Source organism: Narcine bancroftii, chromosome 13, assembly GCF_036971445.1.
Source record: "Narcine bancroftii isolate sNarBan1 chromosome 13, sNarBan1.hap1, whole genome shotgun sequence".
Classification (NCBI taxonomy): domain Eukaryota; kingdom Metazoa; phylum Chordata; class Chondrichthyes; order Torpediniformes; family Narcinidae; genus Narcine; species Narcine bancroftii.
Genome location: NC_091481.1, coordinates 44,669,294 through 44,686,704, shown reverse-complemented (window position 1 = coordinate 44,686,704; position 17,411 = coordinate 44,669,294). Strand labels below are relative to the sequence as shown.

Sequence of the window (17,411 nt, the reverse complement as noted above, 5' to 3'; positions counted from 1 at the left end):
CATGACTTTTCTTGGGCACCTGAATGATGGCTGCAAGTGGGACCTCTGACCGCTGTAATGAGAGGTTAAAAATGTCTGCAAAAACTCCAGCCAGTTGGTTCTCATGGGTTTTAAGGACCCAGCCAGGTACACCGTCTCAGTCTGATGCTTTCCAAGGATTGACCGTCCTGAATATTCTGTTCAAGTCAGCCTCAGAGTAACCAAGGCTCGAGGGGGCTTGCGATGGGGCATCATTATTCTCCATTTTGAAGTAAGCACGGCTGCCTGGCATCTGTCTGTGATTCCAGCTCCTGAGGGAAAACTCCACTGAGGCAGGCCCTTCAACTGACAATGTCTGTGCTGAACATGACACCAGATTAAACTAAATCTCTGTTGCTTGCATGTGATTCATATCCTTCTATTACATGTGTCTATCTAGAAGCTGCTTAGGTTCTACTATTGTATCTGCCTCCGTCACTGCCCTAGCAGTCAACTCCAGGCACCTAGCACTCTTTGGATAAAATACTTGATCTGCACAGCTCTTTCAAACTACACCTCTCCCCCTCCCCACCTTAAATGAATCTTGTTCAGTAGGGGACTGTTTTTTAATTTTATTTTTAATTTTAATGATCCAGGACAGTAGACAGCTCTTCTGGCCCATGAAACCAATTACACCCAATTCACCTAACAACCCTGGAGGGCGAGAGGAAACCGGAGCACCAAGGGAAGCCTTACACAGGTCATTAGGAGAACGCACAAACACCTCACAAATGGCGCTGGATTTGAACCTGGCTCATTGGGGCTGTAATAGCATTGCATTAACTGTTACTCTAATCGTATCAAACCACCGTGGGAGAAATATTCTGACTGTCTACCCTATTGACGCCTCATAATTTTATAAACCTGCCAGATCTCTCTTCAGCTACCGATGCTCCAGAGAAAACAACCCAAGTTTGTTTATACCCTCTAATCCAGGCAGCATCTTGGTAAATCTCCTTCCTGCCATGGGATAACCAGAACTGCACACAGTACTCCAAGTACAGCCTAACTAAGGCTTTACTTTACTAACGTCCTTACTTTTATGCTTAAAATCATACACTTTATTCTCTTTACTTATGCTGCCAGCGTCAACACCTCGCCCTGGTCCAGATTAAACCCCATCTATCATTTCTTCATCCTCATCCTGCTGTATACTTTGACAACCTTTATCATTATTCACAACTCTGCCAAATTTTATTGTGTTTGTAAATCAGTCCATTTTCATCCATATTACTGATATATATCATAAACAACAGAGGTCCCAGCACCCATTCACCATGGATCCCATGCATCTGTAAGATGTTATTAAAGTCCATGGAGGCAACATCCAGTGGCCTTATCAATTACCTTCATTATTTCTTAAGAAAAATCATATTTATGAGACAAGATCATGCTGACTTTCCCTAATGTGCCAATTGCGACCAAATCCTATCTTCAAGAACCGTCTCTAATAATTTCTCTGTCACAGATATTAGACTCGCCAGTCCTCAGTTTCCTCATTTGACCTTGTTGTCCTTCTTAAAGTCTTTAAATAAAAACCTGATGTGTTTATTTATTTTACAATACATTAGAAGCCGATTCCAGTGCATTTCAGTGATTAGCGCATTCCAGACTCAGCGATCCAGCTGGATGGCCTTATCTCCTTCTGGAAAGACAGAGATGCTGCTGCTTCTGGCAAGGCTTGAGGAGGGGGACTGCATTTACATCAACATCAATGTCTATGTTGTGAAGACCTTCTACTCAGCAGATATAGAGTATCTCCACATGAAATGCCGAACCTTCTACCTGCCCACGAAATTCTCAGCCATTGTAATTGCCCCAGTCTAGGTTCTGCTTCGGCTAATGAGGGTAATGCCATGAAGGAGCTTTACGGTGCCATCTACGAAACCCAGACATCCAAACTTGATGGTGCTATGATTGTTGCTAGTGACTTCAATCATGCCAACCTGAAAATGGTCTTACCACAGTTTCAAATGCATGTGAACTTCACCACTAGAAGAGAGAACACTCTAGGTTAGGTGTACCCCAATGTCCCTGGAGTGTCCTTACAAGATGGCACCTCGCCCTCACCTTGATACCTCAAATCACATATTTGTCCTGCTAACCCCAGTGTACAGACTGCTGGCAAAGCAAACGAGGTCAGTTCGCAGGGAGACCAGGATGTGGCCAGAGGAGGGGGTCCATAGCAAGGCTGCAAGGCATCTTTGAGACCACAGACTGAAGCTGTTTCAGAGAGGCTGCCACCTATAATGGTCATGTAAAAATAGAGGAGTACACAACTCAGTGACTGGCAACATCAGCAAGTGCATTGAGGACATCACCGAGATCTAATGCTTCATAATCAATGCTAACCGGAAACATGGTTGGATTCAGAGGTCTGGGCCCTTCTCAGAGCTTGTGATGCTGCCTTCAGGAGATGGTGTAGGATGGCACTAAGATTAGCCATAGCTGAACTCTCCCTTGCAATCTAGAAGGCAAAGCAAAGCGAGGGAACACCCAGTACATCCACAGACAGCTGTTCAACACCAGCAACATGAGGCACATGTAGCAAGGGATCAAAACTATAATGGATCACAAGTTAAGGACAATGACGCCTCCCTTCTGGACAGACCGAACATCTATGCACGGTTTGATGAGAAGAACAGGATGACACCAAAGAAGGCTCTGTGTCCCTCTCATGAATAGGACCCCTGCATAGCTGCAGCCAAGGTGAGGAGAACTCTACCCAAGGTGAACCCATACAAGGTGATGGACCAGATGACATATTGATTGGGTACTAAAGGACTGCGCAGACCAATTGCAGACATGTAGTAGTTCAACATTCCCGCAGGGTTCAAGACAGCCATCATCATCCTGGGAACTAAGAGGGTGAAAATAACAGGCCTCAATGATGACTGCCCTGTGGCACTGACCTCCACCATTATGAAATGCTTCGAGTGGTTGGTGATGGAACACATCAAAGCCTACCTGGATGCATCAGATTCTTCCCACGGGGACTGAGACTGCTGAACGACCAAAGGAATTGCTCACACTAAACAGAGAAGTTATAGAGGAAACCGTTCCACCGACAATGTCTTGTCCGTTCACTCCATCCTGAACCACCTGGAGAACGACACCTCATACGCTAGGCTGCTCTTCATTGACCAGTTTGGCGTTTAATATGATCATACCCAGAGGGTGGTAGAGAAGCTGTCCTCGCTGGGACTCAATACCCCTCTCTGTAATTGGATCCTGGACTTCCTAATGGAAAGACCACTGTCTGACCAGGTTGGTAGGAGAATGTCGAGCACAGTCATGCTGAGTACTGGTGCACCTCAGAGCTGTGTGCTCAGCCTGCTCCTATTCACACTATTGACCCACGACGACATCAACAGATCCAGCTGCAACAGAGGCATGAAGTTTGCAGATGACACAACAGAAATATTGATGAGTCATACGACAGAGAAGAGGTATAAAATCTCATGATAAGTAACAACCTGAGTCTCAATGTGGACAAGACGGAGAAGATGATCAGGTGGACCAGGAACACTACACATCAACAACTCTGTAGTAGAGAAAGTGGAGAGCATCATGTTCCTTGGAATTCACTTCACTAGTGACCTATTGTGAACACATATCTCCTCACTTGTCAGGAAGGCACAACAACGACTGCACTTCCTGAGAAGACTGAAGTGGGCAAGGTTACCAGCCACCATTATGTCATTATTCTATAGGAGCTCTATCAAGAGCATCCAGTTAGGCTGTGTCACAGTGTAGTACGGTTCCTGCAGAGAAATAGACAGAAGTCAATCCACAGGACCCTAAGAGTGGCATTGGTCATTGATCACTAGAGTCTCTCTGACCTCTCCACTCCCCCCCCACCCCAACTGATGTGATCTACCAAGATCGTTGTCTAAATGGGGCACATAAAATCGAGGACCATATCCTAACAGCACACATCTTCTTTCAGCTGCTTCCATCAGGGAAGAGATACAGGAGTATCAGAGCCAGCAGCACTAGGCTGACATTCAGATTCTTCCCATGGGCACTGAGAATGCTGATCGACCAAAGGATCTCATATGCATAAAGCAATATTTATTTATATAGATGAAATACTTGTCTTGCATGTGTTGTTTGTCTGTATGTGTGTTATGTCTGGCTGAGTTTTCCACTGTACTTGTACGATCAGATGACAACAAACTTGACCTGATTCTGGCCATTGAAACCCATGCTGCCCAATTACACCCAATTAACCTACAACTCTGTAAGTTTTGGAGGGTGGAAGAAAACTGGAGCAGTTTACGGGAAGAACATACAAAATCCTTTCAGACAAGGCTGGATTCGAACCCAGGTCACCAGCACTGTGATAGGATCACATTAACTGTCTCACTAACCTCTTACACCTTAATATATTTCAAGAGACCCAACTCCTCCTCCTCCCTAATAATGACCTGCCCTGGAATATCAACACCCATTTCCTGTTCTCACTATAATCCATGTCCTTGGTAAATTCCAATGCAAACCACTCATCTAGAATGTTGTTCACATCTTCTCTCTCCAGAGATAGATTCCCTCCTTTGTCCTTGAGTGGACCTACCCTTTCCCTGTCTGCTAGGGTGGTCAGACATCTGGTTTTAGGTCGGACAGTCCAGCTTTTGAGCACTCTGTCCTCTGTCTGGTGCCACCTCGAGCTGGACATTAATTTGTCCTCCATTTGAGGGTGTTGGGGCAGAAAGGGCAAGGGAGAGGGTTAAATGCTGTATCCTGGGGTCTGTAGGATGTGCACAGCCATGTTTCTTCTGGTATATATGCACAATGGATTGGAGTACCAGGCTGGCCAGCGCATGTGTGGTTAGTTTAATGGGCTGGTTGGTGCATGCGCGGTGGGCCCACAGACGGGGGAAACATATAGTGCAGGCGCATAGTTCTGGCATGGTTGGCAGCACATCTGTTAGAATCACTAGCGTTAGCACTTGATATAAGCATGCGCGATTGTGTGTTCCGTTGGAGGGAGGGGGAAGTGTGACAGTGGTCCATGGAGGTTTATAGCAGGTAAAGCAGACCCCCACTGCTGAGAGAGTCTTTGAAGTACGGTCACCCTAATGCCCCCCCCCCCCCATAAGAAATGGTGGCACCAATGGAGCCACTGTAGCAGCAGTGCTGCCACTGGTGTGGACCTGCAAGGAGTGAGGGAGTGAAGATTCAGTGCTCCTGTGGGGTCCACACGGGCTTTGAATGGCTGCGGATCAGTGCCCAAGATGGAGGCATCTATTAATCGGCAGCAGCCACGAGGGGCTGCAGACTCCGGGGAAGCGGAAGGTTGGAGCAGGGCACCACGGAGGAGATGATCCGCAGGGGTGGTGAGCACCGCGGTGGTGGATCAGTGAGGGAGTTCTGAGGCTGAGGGACCAGCACACACAGCGGGCTGCTCGCTACTCAAGGCGAGGAACCCGTGGAAGCAGCGGACTACTGGACACTGACTCAAACTGATTGGAGGGGTACCAAGTATTGGAAACTGAATGTGAGGAGTTGCTGAAGGGTTCCTGACTGTGTTGGAGGTTTGGATCTAGAGCTTGGGTCACCAATGGTTTGGACTGGACTCTGTGTGGCTGCGGGGGCTGCGGAAGCACTGGAGGAGAATCTATGGAGACAGTGATTCTGGGGGGACTTTGTTTTGCTTCTCTCTCTCTGTCTGCGAGTCTGTCTGTGATTAGGCTATTCCTGCTGGTGGTGAATCTGTCTGCCTTGCAGCAGGAAAAAAGAAAAAAGAAATTTCATGTAATATGAGACTGTTTTATTACTATGACAATAAATCAAATCTTCAATCTTAGACTTGTTCTGACACTGACCCTGCATGTCCTCCACTTTGGAAGTTTGGAAATGGCCACCCTATTATTTTTAATAAATGTGTAAAATGCCATGGGATTCTCCTTAATCCTACTTGGCTATCGTCCTTTCACCCTCCTAATTTATTGTTTTAAGTTCTTTCCTGCTTCCTTTATGTTCCTCAAATGCCTTGTCCCATTTCAGCTTCCTAAATTTTACACCCGATTAGCTTTTCTTTTTAACTAAACACATTATCTCTTATCATCCAAGGTTTGTGACAAATGATAAAGGACCCAGCACTATCTTCAAAGTTCAGATTCATTGTCAGAGAACATACATGACATCACATACAATCCTGAGATTCTTTTCCCTGCAGGCCAAGCAGAACTTCTTATCAGTAGTGCAAAAAACGCTACAAGAAGAGATACATATACAAAGAGAGAAAAGTAAACAAGAAGAAAGTGCAAACAAACTGTGCAATGCAGACAATAAATATTCAATAATTAATAATGTGGCAAGAGTCCTTAAATGAGTCCCTGATTGAGTTTGTCATTGAGGAGTCTGGTGGTGGAGGGGGAGCAGCTGTTCCTGAACCTGGTGGTGTGAGTCTTGTGGCACCGATACCTCTGTGATGTCAAGTGAATTCATTCAGCTTTTACTTGAGTTCAGAAGTACAGTTATAGGAGATTTTTGAGTATGTGTTGAGTGTTCCTTCCAGATTGACAGAATGCTTTAATGGTTTATAAATTTAATAATTTGATCAGGTAGCAAAACAATATGACCAGTAAAAATAATGAAAATATTCCTTAGGAATATAATCATTTCACTTTTCAGGTGAAATTCCCTTTGGAGAATGAAATATTGATTTCTTTAATTGATACATACAAGTGCGTGTGAAATTTGATTCAATCATTGTTCTGTTACTTGAGCCAAAAAACGGATGAAAAATTTTCATTCCCAAAATATGATACTAATTTCTAATTAATCATGATGAACATTTTGGATGCAGAATTAACAGTACCTTCAATTGTCAAAGTATAATAGCAGAACTGTGATGACGATGTGCTCCAATCACAAACGAATTAAAAACTTACCCAGTAGCCTAAAAATCAAGTGCAATTCATCTTCTACAGTGGAACCAGGAAAAAGTGGTCTTCCAGCTGCCATTTCATAGAAGATACACCCAACACCCCTGAAACAAATTAAAGAACAAGTAACTCACATAAGAATGTTTCATGTCATATATCTCAACATACTGAAAATTCTCACAAATTTCTCTTAAACACAAGTTGAATTACCCCCCTGTCAAAAAAATTTTGACTATTATATTACTGTGGATTTAATTGTTTAATACATTTCACACAATGATTCCAGGATGATTAATTATGCACATGGTATGACTGACCCATCTTGCTCAAAATTCACACGATCATTCCTGTGACAGGCAAACAAGTGTTTCTGCCAGCAGTGATGATACTATATTCAATAATATTGTCATGTTCACAAGATACTGTATATCAGAAAGCTTTCCTTTGCCTCCCCTTCATAGGCAAACCAAGATTTGTTAAGTTCCAATGCCAAGAAAGAGAAGCAAAAGACAAAAGAGTCCCTTTGGAGATAGAGTGTTTCTGCTTTTTCAGGTACACCCCCCCCCCCCCCCCCCACCAATAGCCACCCTTAACCTTCTTCAACCATGTACCCGATTGCAAGGACCTTGTCCAGATAGCACCTCCTCAACCCCCTGGTTCCGAATCCCAAAGTGTTAGGAGGCTGATGATGCCTGAGGCTTGTTGGGAAGCTGCTCATTGTCTTTCCCTCCTGCACCCTGACCCCAATTCCTGGCTTGAGGCTTCGGCTGCTTTGTTCTTTGGTGGAGATCCTACTTCTCCAGTACTCTGACCCAATCCACTGGTTCCGTGGTACTTGTAATCTGTGACCTCTGGTGGTTTCCTTAGGATGCCCAAATATTTAGAAAGAGCTTGAAAAGAATTATTGAGGACCCCTATCATCTGTCACATGGTGTCTTTGATGTTCCACCATTAGGAAGGAGGCACTGGAACATCAAAATCAGGACTGCCAGGATTCTTCCCACAGGCTGTGATATTGATGAACAGTACCCTTTTACCTTGGGTCTCTTACAAATTATTCCAAAATTTTGATACATTTTTATTTTATACTCTATTTATGTGTAAAAATGTAATTGTTATGTGCTGTGTATTGTGTGTGCGTGTGCGCAGTATGGTCTGAAGAAATGCTGTATCACCTGGTTGTATGTGTACAGTTAGATGATAATAAACTTTTTTTTAGATATACAGACCATTTTGGCCCATGAGTCCATGTCGCCCGATTTACCTCCAATTAACCTACACCCTCTGTACATTTTGAACAGTGTGAGGAAACTGGAGCCCCCGGAGAAAAACCACGCAGACATGGGGAGAATGTACACCATCCTTGCAGACAGCGCAGGAGTCGAACCCCAAACGCCATCAGAGCTGCCCTTGAACTTAAATATCCACTGTCAATTTTTTGAAAGAAAAATTAAACAAAAGGAAAACTTATCTTTCAATGAGTAAATCAAATTACATTATTGCTATGGAAGAAGTTTAGCAAAGGTTCACCAGACAATGGCAGCACTGTTGAATGCAGAGCGATTGAGTCAATTTCAGCTTTATTTAGAATTTAGGGAATTTCACAATATTCCAACATTCTGATAAGACTGGTTAGATTTGATGCAGGAAGTATGTTCCCAATGGCATGGGAATTGAGAGATCAGGAATCACCTCCTGAAGGTAGAAAGCCTCAAGAAAATTGTAAGCAAATATTCACTGCCAGGACTGAGCCACCCTTGCTTGTTGTAGATCTATAAATGAGGCATGAGTGACACACCTTTTTCACAATTTTCTGTCCAAGGTGGTGGAGCCTAATCTCATTTTAAAATAACAAAATAACATTGGCTTTGTTTGAATTATTTTCACTTTTATCTAACCCTAAACTCAAACAAAAAAGGTAAATTACCAAAAGCTTCCTTATTCCCTTTCATTGTTCGTTGATGTCGAGATCAACTAGCTTTGTGAAGATTCAACGGGTGAATAAACAGCCCTTCAGCCCATCTTGTCCATGGTGAACAAATATTCCACCTACTCCCATTGACATGTACCCAGAACACATCCCTCCATTCCCTCCCATCCATGGACCTATTCAATATTCTCTTAAATTATGAAATTGAATCCAAATCCACCACTTCCACTGATAGCTTGTTCCACACGCTTACCTGACGGCACAGGAACAGGGACCCGGAGAGTTGAAAAGGGGTACAAGAATCCAGGGCACAAGAGAGTTGGAAGGGATTGGGGGCTAGTGGGGAGAGTTTGAAGAGTGTGTGGGAAAATGGACATTGGAACCAGGACACTAAAAAGTTGGAAGATAGGAGGGAACCTGTCTGGAAGAGTTGGAAGGGAGTGGGGAACGAAGACTGGAGAATAGGAAGGGAGTGGAGGAAGTGGGAATGGAGAGTTGGAAGGGAGTGGAGGAACGGGGTCTGGAAAGTTGTAAGGGAGTGGGGGAACTGCGTTTGGAGAGTTGGAAGGGAAGGAGGGAACCGGGACAAGAGAGTGGGAATGGAGTGAGGGAACCTAAACTGGAGAGTTGGAAGGGAGTTGAGGAACTGGGGCTGGAGAGTTGGAAGAGAGTGGGGGAAATGGGACTGGAGAGTTGGAGGTGAGAAGAGGAACCAGGACTGGAGAGTTGGAAGGAAGAGGGGAAACTGGGTCTGGAGAGTAGTTGGAAGAGAGTGGAGGAAGTGGGACTGGAGAGTTGGAAGGGAGTGGAGGAATGGGGTCTGGAGAGTTGGAAGGGAATGGAGGAAGTGGGAATGGAGAGTTGGAAGGGAGTGGAGGAACGGGGTCTGGAGAGTTGTAAGGGAGTGGGGGAACTGGGTTTGGAGAGTTGGAAGGGAAGGAGGGAACCGGGACGAGAGAGTGGGAATGGAGTGAGGGAACCTGAACTGGAGAGTTGGAAGGGAGTGGAGGAAGTGGGACTGGAGAGTTGGAAGGGAGTGGAGGAAGTGGGACTGGAGAGTTGGAAGGGAGTGGAGGAACGGGGTCTGGAGAGTTGGAAGGGAGTGGGGGAACTGGGTTTGGAGAGTTGGAAGGGAAGGTGGGAACTGGGACTAGAGAGTGGTAATGGAGTGAGGGAACCTGGACTGGAGAGTTGGAAGGGAGTTGAGGAACTGGGACTGGAGAGTTGGAAGAGAGTGGGGGAAATGGGACTGGAGAGTTGGAAGGGAGTGGGGGGAACCAAGGACTGGAGAGCCGGAAGAGAGTTGAGGAACTGGGACTGGAGAGTTGGAAGAGAGTGGGAGAACAGGTACTGGAGAGTTGGAAGGGAGTGGGGGAAGTAGGAATGGAGAGTTGGAAGGGAGTGGGGGAAGTAGGAATGGAGAGTTGGAAGGGAGTGGGGGAAGTAGGAATGGAGAGTTGGAAGGGAGTTGGGGATCTGGGTCTGGAGAGTTGGAAGGGAGTGGGGGAACCGGGATTGGAGAGTTGGAAGTGAGTGGGAGAACAGGTACTGGAGAGTTGGAAGGGAGTGGTGGAAGTAGGAATGGAGAGTTGGAAGGGAGTTGGGGATCTGGGTCTGGAGAGTTGGAAGGGTGTGGGGGGAATTGGGGCCCAGACAGCTGTGGGGGTGTGTGAGAAAGACAACCCCAGAATGTTGGAAGGGTGTAGGGATTTGATCTCCACAAATTTAGAACTACTGAGTTTTCTGAATGGTCATAGAGTAAAGTATTGAAGTTTTACTGACATCTCAAGTTAACAAAACATACCACATGTCGATCTGTGTTGAATATTCTGAAGAACCCAGGAGTACATCTGGAGGCCTGTACCATAAAGTAACAACCTCATTTGAGTACGTCTTTGTAGGCACTGACTTAGCTCTCGCCAAACCTGTAGAAAAAGTGACACGTTTAAGCTTGTCTTGATAAAGATAGACTGACTATTTCTCCTCTTGGATGATGTTTGATTGGCTGAGCTCCTCAAGGATGCTCAGTGTTTATTATTCCTCACTAGTAAGGATTCTGGCAGATCATCAAACCAGTTACCAAAGACTCATTGGAGATCAGGACTGGGATGACAGAGCTTGTCACTGGCTGCCACTGTATCTGTTGGAGTCATTCAATTGAAGACTTTAAAACATGTTTTTGGGTTGCGAAAATTACATGACAAAACATTTCATTTTCAAGTCTTGGTCTGTTGTTAACTGCAACCTTGGGAATTCAGGGAAATGCTGACCCAAAGCATTGTCTTTTAAATAAGCTATCATATTAATGATAGTAAAAACACAAAAATGCTGGAGGAACACAGGAGGCCATGCTGCTCCATAAGAGGTAAACACATAAGAGATGACATTTTGGACCTGAGCCCTTCTTCAAGGTTAGGGAAAAAAGCGGTCAGGCGTCTGAATAAAAAAACTGGGGAAGGAGGGAGAAAGGTCAGGGTCCAGAGTACATGCCTAGAGGCCATATGGATTAGGAGAGAGTGTGACAATGGATTAGGAGAGAGAGTGCAACACTGGATCTCCAATTTGGGAACAAGACAGGACAGGTGACAGAAGTGTGTGTAGCGATCTAGTGATTATCATGCCTTTAGTTTCACATTAATGATGGGGAAGAATAGGTCTGGGCCTTGGGTTAATTCTAAATTGGAGAAAGGCCAATTTTGAGAAAATGAGAAATATCTAGAAAGCGTGGATTGGGATAAGTTGTTTTCTAGCAAAATGAGTTTGATAAGCGGAAGGCCTTCAAAGGTGAAAATTTGAGAGTGCAGAGTTTGTATGTTCCTATCAGGAATCCACGCTGCTGAAGATCAAACTGCACTGGGTAGGTCACGTCTCCAGAATGGAGGACCATCGCCTTCCCAAGATCGTGTTATATGGCGAGCTCTCCACTGGCCACCGAGACAGAGGTGCACCAAAGAAGAGGTACAAGGACTGCCTAAAGAAAGCTCTTGGTGCCTGCCACATTGACCATTGCCAGTGGGCTGATATCACCTCAAACCGTGCATCTTGGTGCCTCACAGTTCGGCGGGCAGCAACCTCCTTTGAAGAAGACCGCAGAGCCCACCTCACTGACAAACGACAAAGGAGGAAAATCCAACACCCAACCCCAACAAACCAATTTTCCCTTGCAACCGCTGCAACCGTGCCTGCCTGTCCCGCATCGGACTTGTCAGTCACCAACGAGCCTGCAGCAGACGTGGACATACCCCTCCATAAATCTTTGTCCAAGAAGCCAAGCCAAAGAAGATCAGGATTAACGGCAGGATTAACAGGCATAGGGAACCTTGTTTTTCAAGGGTTATAGCGATCTGATTAAGAAAAAGAGAGAGCAGGTATAGGCAACAAGGAGCAAATGAGGTATTTGAGAAGTACAAAAAAAATGAAAGAAAAAAGTTAAGAAGGAAATCAGGAAGGCTAAAAAAAAAAGACACGAGATTGCTTTGGCAGACAATGTGAAGGAAAATCCTAATGGATTCAATGTGTATATTAAGAACAAAATTGGTCCCCTTGAAGATCAGAGTGGTTAGTGATGTATGGATCCAGAAGAGATGGGAAAGATCTTAAATGAATTTGTTGCACTAGTATTTACTCAAGAAGCTGGCACCGAGTTGTGGGAAGTAAGGAAAACAGGCATGGGGTCATGAAACCTATATAGATGAAAGAGGAAGAGATGCTTGTTGTCTTAAAGCAAATAAAGGTGGATAAATCCACAAGGCCTGACAAGATATTCCCTCAGATCTTGACGGAGGCTACTGGAGAAATTGCAGGGGCCCTGGCAGAAATATTTCAAATGTACTTAGCCACGGGTGAGGTGCCGGAGGATTGGCTCCAAAAGTCATCCCAACAAATTATAGGCCAGTGAGCCTGACATCAGTATTAGATAAATTATTGGAAAGTGTTCTCAGAGATTGGATATACAAGTATTTGGATAGCTAGGGACTGATTATGGATAATCAGCAAGGCTTTGTGCGTGGTAGGTCATGTTTAACCACTCTATCAGAATTTTTCGAGGAGGTTACCAGGAAAATTAATGAAGGAAAGGCTGTGAATGTTGTCTGTATGGACTTTAGTAATGTCTTTGACAAGGTCTCTCATGGGAGGTTAGTCAGAAAGATTCAGACACTCAGTATTTATGATGAGGTAGTAAACTGGATGTGACATCAGCTATACAGGAGAAGCCAGAGAGTGGTGGTGGATGATTGCTTCTCAGACTGGAGGCCTGTGACTAGTGGTGTGTCAAGAGGAAAAGATTGGTGAAATCCAGAGTAGGTCCCTTGCAGTCAGAATCAGGGGAATATTTAATGGGGAATAAGGAAATGGCAGACCAATTAAATTCTTACTTTAGTTCTGTTTTCACAAGAGAGGATACAAATAACCTCCCAAGGATGTTGGGAAACATAGAGACTAATGCAAGGGAGGAACTGAAAGAAATCAGTATCTCTAAGGACATGGTGTTGGGGAAATTGAAGGGATTGAAGGCCAATATATCCCAAGGGCCTGATAATCTACATCCTAGGGTGCTTAAAGAAGTGGACATTCAGATAGCAGTTGCTTTAAGAATTATTTTCCAGAACTCGATAGACTCAAAATCAGTACTCATGGATTGGAGGGTAGCTAATCTTACCCCACTATTTAAAAAGGGGGGTAGAGAAAAAGCAGGCAATTATAGGCTGGTGAGCCTTACATTCTTTCTTTTCTTTTTCTTTGGCTTGGCTTCGCGGACGAAGATTTATGGAGGGGGTAAAAAGTCCACGTCAGCTGCAGACTCGTTTGTGGCTGACAAGTCCGATGCGGGACAGGCAGACACGATTGCAGCGGTTGCAGGGGAAAATTGGTTGGTTAGGGATGGGTGTTGGGTTTTTCCTCCTTTGCCTTTTGTCAGTGAGGTAGGCTCTGCGGTCTTCTTCAAAGGAGGTTGCTGCCCGCCAAACTGTGAGGCGCCAAGATGCACGGTTTGAGGCGATATCAGCCCACTGGCGGTGGTCAATGTGGCAGGCACCAAGAGATTTCTTTAGGCAGTCCTTGTACCTTTTCTTTGGTGCACCTTTGTCACGGTGGCCAGTGGAGAGCTCGCCATATAACACGATCTTGGGAAGGCGATGGTCCTCCATTCTGGAGACGTGACCCATCCAGCGCAGCTGGATCTTAAGCAGCGTGGACTCGATGCTGTCGACCTCTGCCATCTCGAGTACTTCGACGTTAGGGATGTAAGCGCTCCAATGGATGTTGAGGATGGAGCGGAGACAACGCTGGTGGAAGCGTTCTAGGAGCCGTAGGTGGTGCCGGTAGAGGACCCATGATTCGGAGCCGAACAGGAGTGTGGGTATGACAACGGCTCTGTATACGCTTATCTTTGTGAGGTTTTTCAGTTGGTTGTTTTTCCAGACTCTTTTGTGTAGTCTTCCAAAGGCGCTATTTGCCTTGGCGAGTCTGTTGTCTATCTCATTGTCGATCCTTGCATCTGATGAAATGGTGCAGCCGAGATAGGTAAACTGGTTGACCGTTTTGAGTTTTGTGTGCCCGATGGAGATGTGGGGGGGCTGGTAATCATGGTGGGGAGCTGGCTGATGGAGGACCTCAGTTTTCTTCAGGCTGACTTCCAGGCCAAACATTTTGGCAGTTTCCGCAAAGCAGGACGTCAAGCGCTGAAGAGCTGGCTCTGAATGGGCAACTAAAGCGGCATCGTCTGCAAAGAGTAGTTCACGGACAAGTTTCTCTTGTGTCTTGGTGTGAGCTTGCAGGCGCCTCAGATTGAAGAGACTGCCATCCGTGCGGTACCGGATGTAAACAGCGTCTTCATTGTTGGGGTCTTTCATGGCTTGGTTCAGCATCATGCTGAAGAAGATTGAAAAGAGGGTTGGTGCCAGAACACAGCCTTGCTTCACGCCATTGTTAATGGAGAAGGGTTCAGAGAGCTCATTGCTGTATCTGACCCGACCTTGTTGGTTTTCGTGCAGTTGGATAACCATGTTGAGGAACTTTGGGGGGCATCCGATGCGCTCTAGTATTTGCCAAAGCCCTTTCCTGCTCACGGTGTCGAAGGCTTTGGTGAGGTCAACAAAGGTGATGTAGAGTCCTTTGTTTTGTTCTCTGCATTTTTCTTGGAGCTGTCTGAGGGCAAAGACCATGTCAGTAGTTCCTCTGTTTGCGCGAAAGCCGCACTGTGATTCTGGGAGAATATTCTCGGCGACACTAGGTATTATTCTATTTAGTAGAATCCTAGCGAAGATTTTGCCTGCAATGGAGAGCAACGTGATTCCCCTGTAGTTTGAGCAGTCTGATTTCTCGCCTTTGTTTTTGTACAGGGTGATGATGGTGGCATCACGAAGATCCTGAGGCAGTTTACCTTGGTCCCAACAAAGCTTGAAAAACTCATGCAGTTTGGCATGCAGAGTTTTGCCGCCAGCCTTCCAGACTTCTGGGGGGATTCCATCCATACCTGCTGCTTTGCCACTTTTCAGTTGTTCGATTGCCTTATATGTCTCATCCAGGGTGGGAACCTCATCCAGCTCTAGCCTTAGGGGCTGTTGAGGGAGCTGGAGCAGGGCGGAATCTTGGACTGAGCGGTTGGCACTGAAAAGAGATTGGAAGTGTTCTGACCATCGGTTGAGGATGGAGATCTTGTCGCTGAGGAGGACTTTGCCGTCTGAGCTGCGCAGCGGGCTTTGGACTTGGGGTGAGGGGCCGTACACAGCCTTTAGAGCCTCGTAGAAACCCCTGAAGTCGCCAATATCCGCGCTGAGCTGGGTTCGTTTGGCGAGGCTAGTCCACCACTCATTTTGGATCTCCCGGAGCCTTACATTAGTAGTGGGCAAAATGATGGAATCCATTATTAAGGATGTAATAGCGGAGCATATGACTAGCAGAGAAGGGATCGGACAGAGTCAACATGGATTTACAAAAGGTAAATCGTGCTTGACAAATCTATTGGAATTCTTTGAGATGGTGACAGGTAAAATAGATGGGGGAGAGCCAGTGGATGTGGTGTACCTGGATTTCCAAAAGGCCTTCAATAAGGTTCCACATAAATGACTGGCATGCAAAATCAGGGCTCATGGGATTGGGGGGAAGGTATTGATGTGGATTGAGAACTGGCTGGCAGATAGAACAGAGAGCGTTGGGATAAATGGCTCGTTTTCTGAGTGGCAGGCGGTGACCAGTGGGGTGCCACAGGGATCTGTACTGGGACCCCAGCTGTTCACAATTTACATTAATGATCTAGATGAGGGGATTAGAAGTAATATCTCCAAATTTGCAGACGACACTAATCTAGGAGGGGTTGTGTGCACTGAAGAGGGGGTCAGGAAGCTCCAGTGTGATTTGGATAAATTGGGGGACTGGGCAGGTACATGGCAAATGCACTACAATGTGGATAAATGTGAGGTTATCCACTTTGGTAATACAAACCGGAGGGCAGATTACTATTTGAATGGCAATAGATTGGGAGATGGGGAAGTGCAGAGAGACCTAGGGGTTCTTGTGCACCAGTCACTGAAGGCGAGCATGCAGGTACAGCAGGCGGTTAAAAAGGCAAATGGTATGTTCGCCTTCATATAAAGAGGGTTTGAGAATAGGAATAAGGAAACCTTACTGCAGCTGTACAGAGCCTTGGTGAGACCACACCTGGAGTACTGTGTGCAGTTTTGGTCGCCTTATCTGAGGAAGGATGTTCTTGCAATGGAGGGAGTGCAAAGGCGATTCACCAGGCTGATACCTGGAATGGCAGGAATAACTTATGAGGAAAGATTGCGCAATTAGGGATTGTACTCACTGGAGTTTAGAAGATTGAGAGGGCTCTCATAGAGACATATAAAAACTAGAGAGAATGGATGCGGAAGGGATGTTTCCAATGGTGGGGGATTCCAGAACCCCGGGCCATGGTTCGAGGATAATAGGCAAACCATTTAGAACCGAGATGAGGAGGAATTTCTTTACCCAGAGGGTGGTGAATCTGTGGAATTCATTGCCACAGAGAGCAGTAGAGGCAGGTTCATTGAATATTTTTCTTTGGCTTGGCTTTGCAGATGAAGATTTATGGAGGGGGTAAATGTCCACGTCAGCTGCAGCGGTTGCAGGGGAAAATTGGTTGGTTGGGGTTGGGTGTTGGGTTTTTCCTCCTTTGCCTTTTGTCAGTGAGGTGGGCTCTGCGGTCTTCTTCAAAGGAGGTTGCTGCCCGCCGAACTGTGAGGCGCCAAGATGCACGGTTTGAGGCAATATCAGCCCACTGGCGGTGGTCAATGTGGCAGGCACCAAGAGATTTCTTTAGGCAGTCCTTGTACCTTTTCTTTGGTGCACCTCTGTCACGGTGGCCAGTGGAGAGCTCGCCATATCTCACGATCTTGGGAAGGCGATAGTCCTCCATTCTGGAGACGTGACCCACCCAGCGCAGCTGGATCTTCAGCAGCGTGGACTCGATGCTGTTGACCCCTGCCATCTCGAGTACTTCGACGTTAGGGATGAAAGCGCTCCAATGAATGTTGAGGATGGAGCGGAGACAACGCTGGTGGAAGCGTTCTAGGAGCCGTAGGTGATGC

At 45.9% G+C, this 17,411-nt stretch overlaps 1 protein-coding gene across 4 annotated transcripts in view; it reads right to left on the bottom strand.

Annotated features, from left to right (window-relative positions):
* Positions 1-17,411, bottom strand: part of cdk17 (cyclin dependent kinase 17) — a 211,236-nt gene that overhangs the window by 49,306 nt on the left and 144,519 nt on the right. For all 4 annotated transcript variants that reach the window (XM_069908733.1, XM_069908736.1, XM_069908735.1 and 1 more), the window contains 2 exons: positions 10,646-10,766; positions 6,918-7,015 (listed from right to left, as the gene is read on the bottom strand). In XM_069908733.1, the coding sequence (XP_069764834.1) occupies positions 6,918-7,015; positions 10,646-10,766 (219 nt within the window). The remainder of the gene's footprint in view (positions 1-6,917; positions 7,016-10,645; positions 10,767-17,411) is intronic.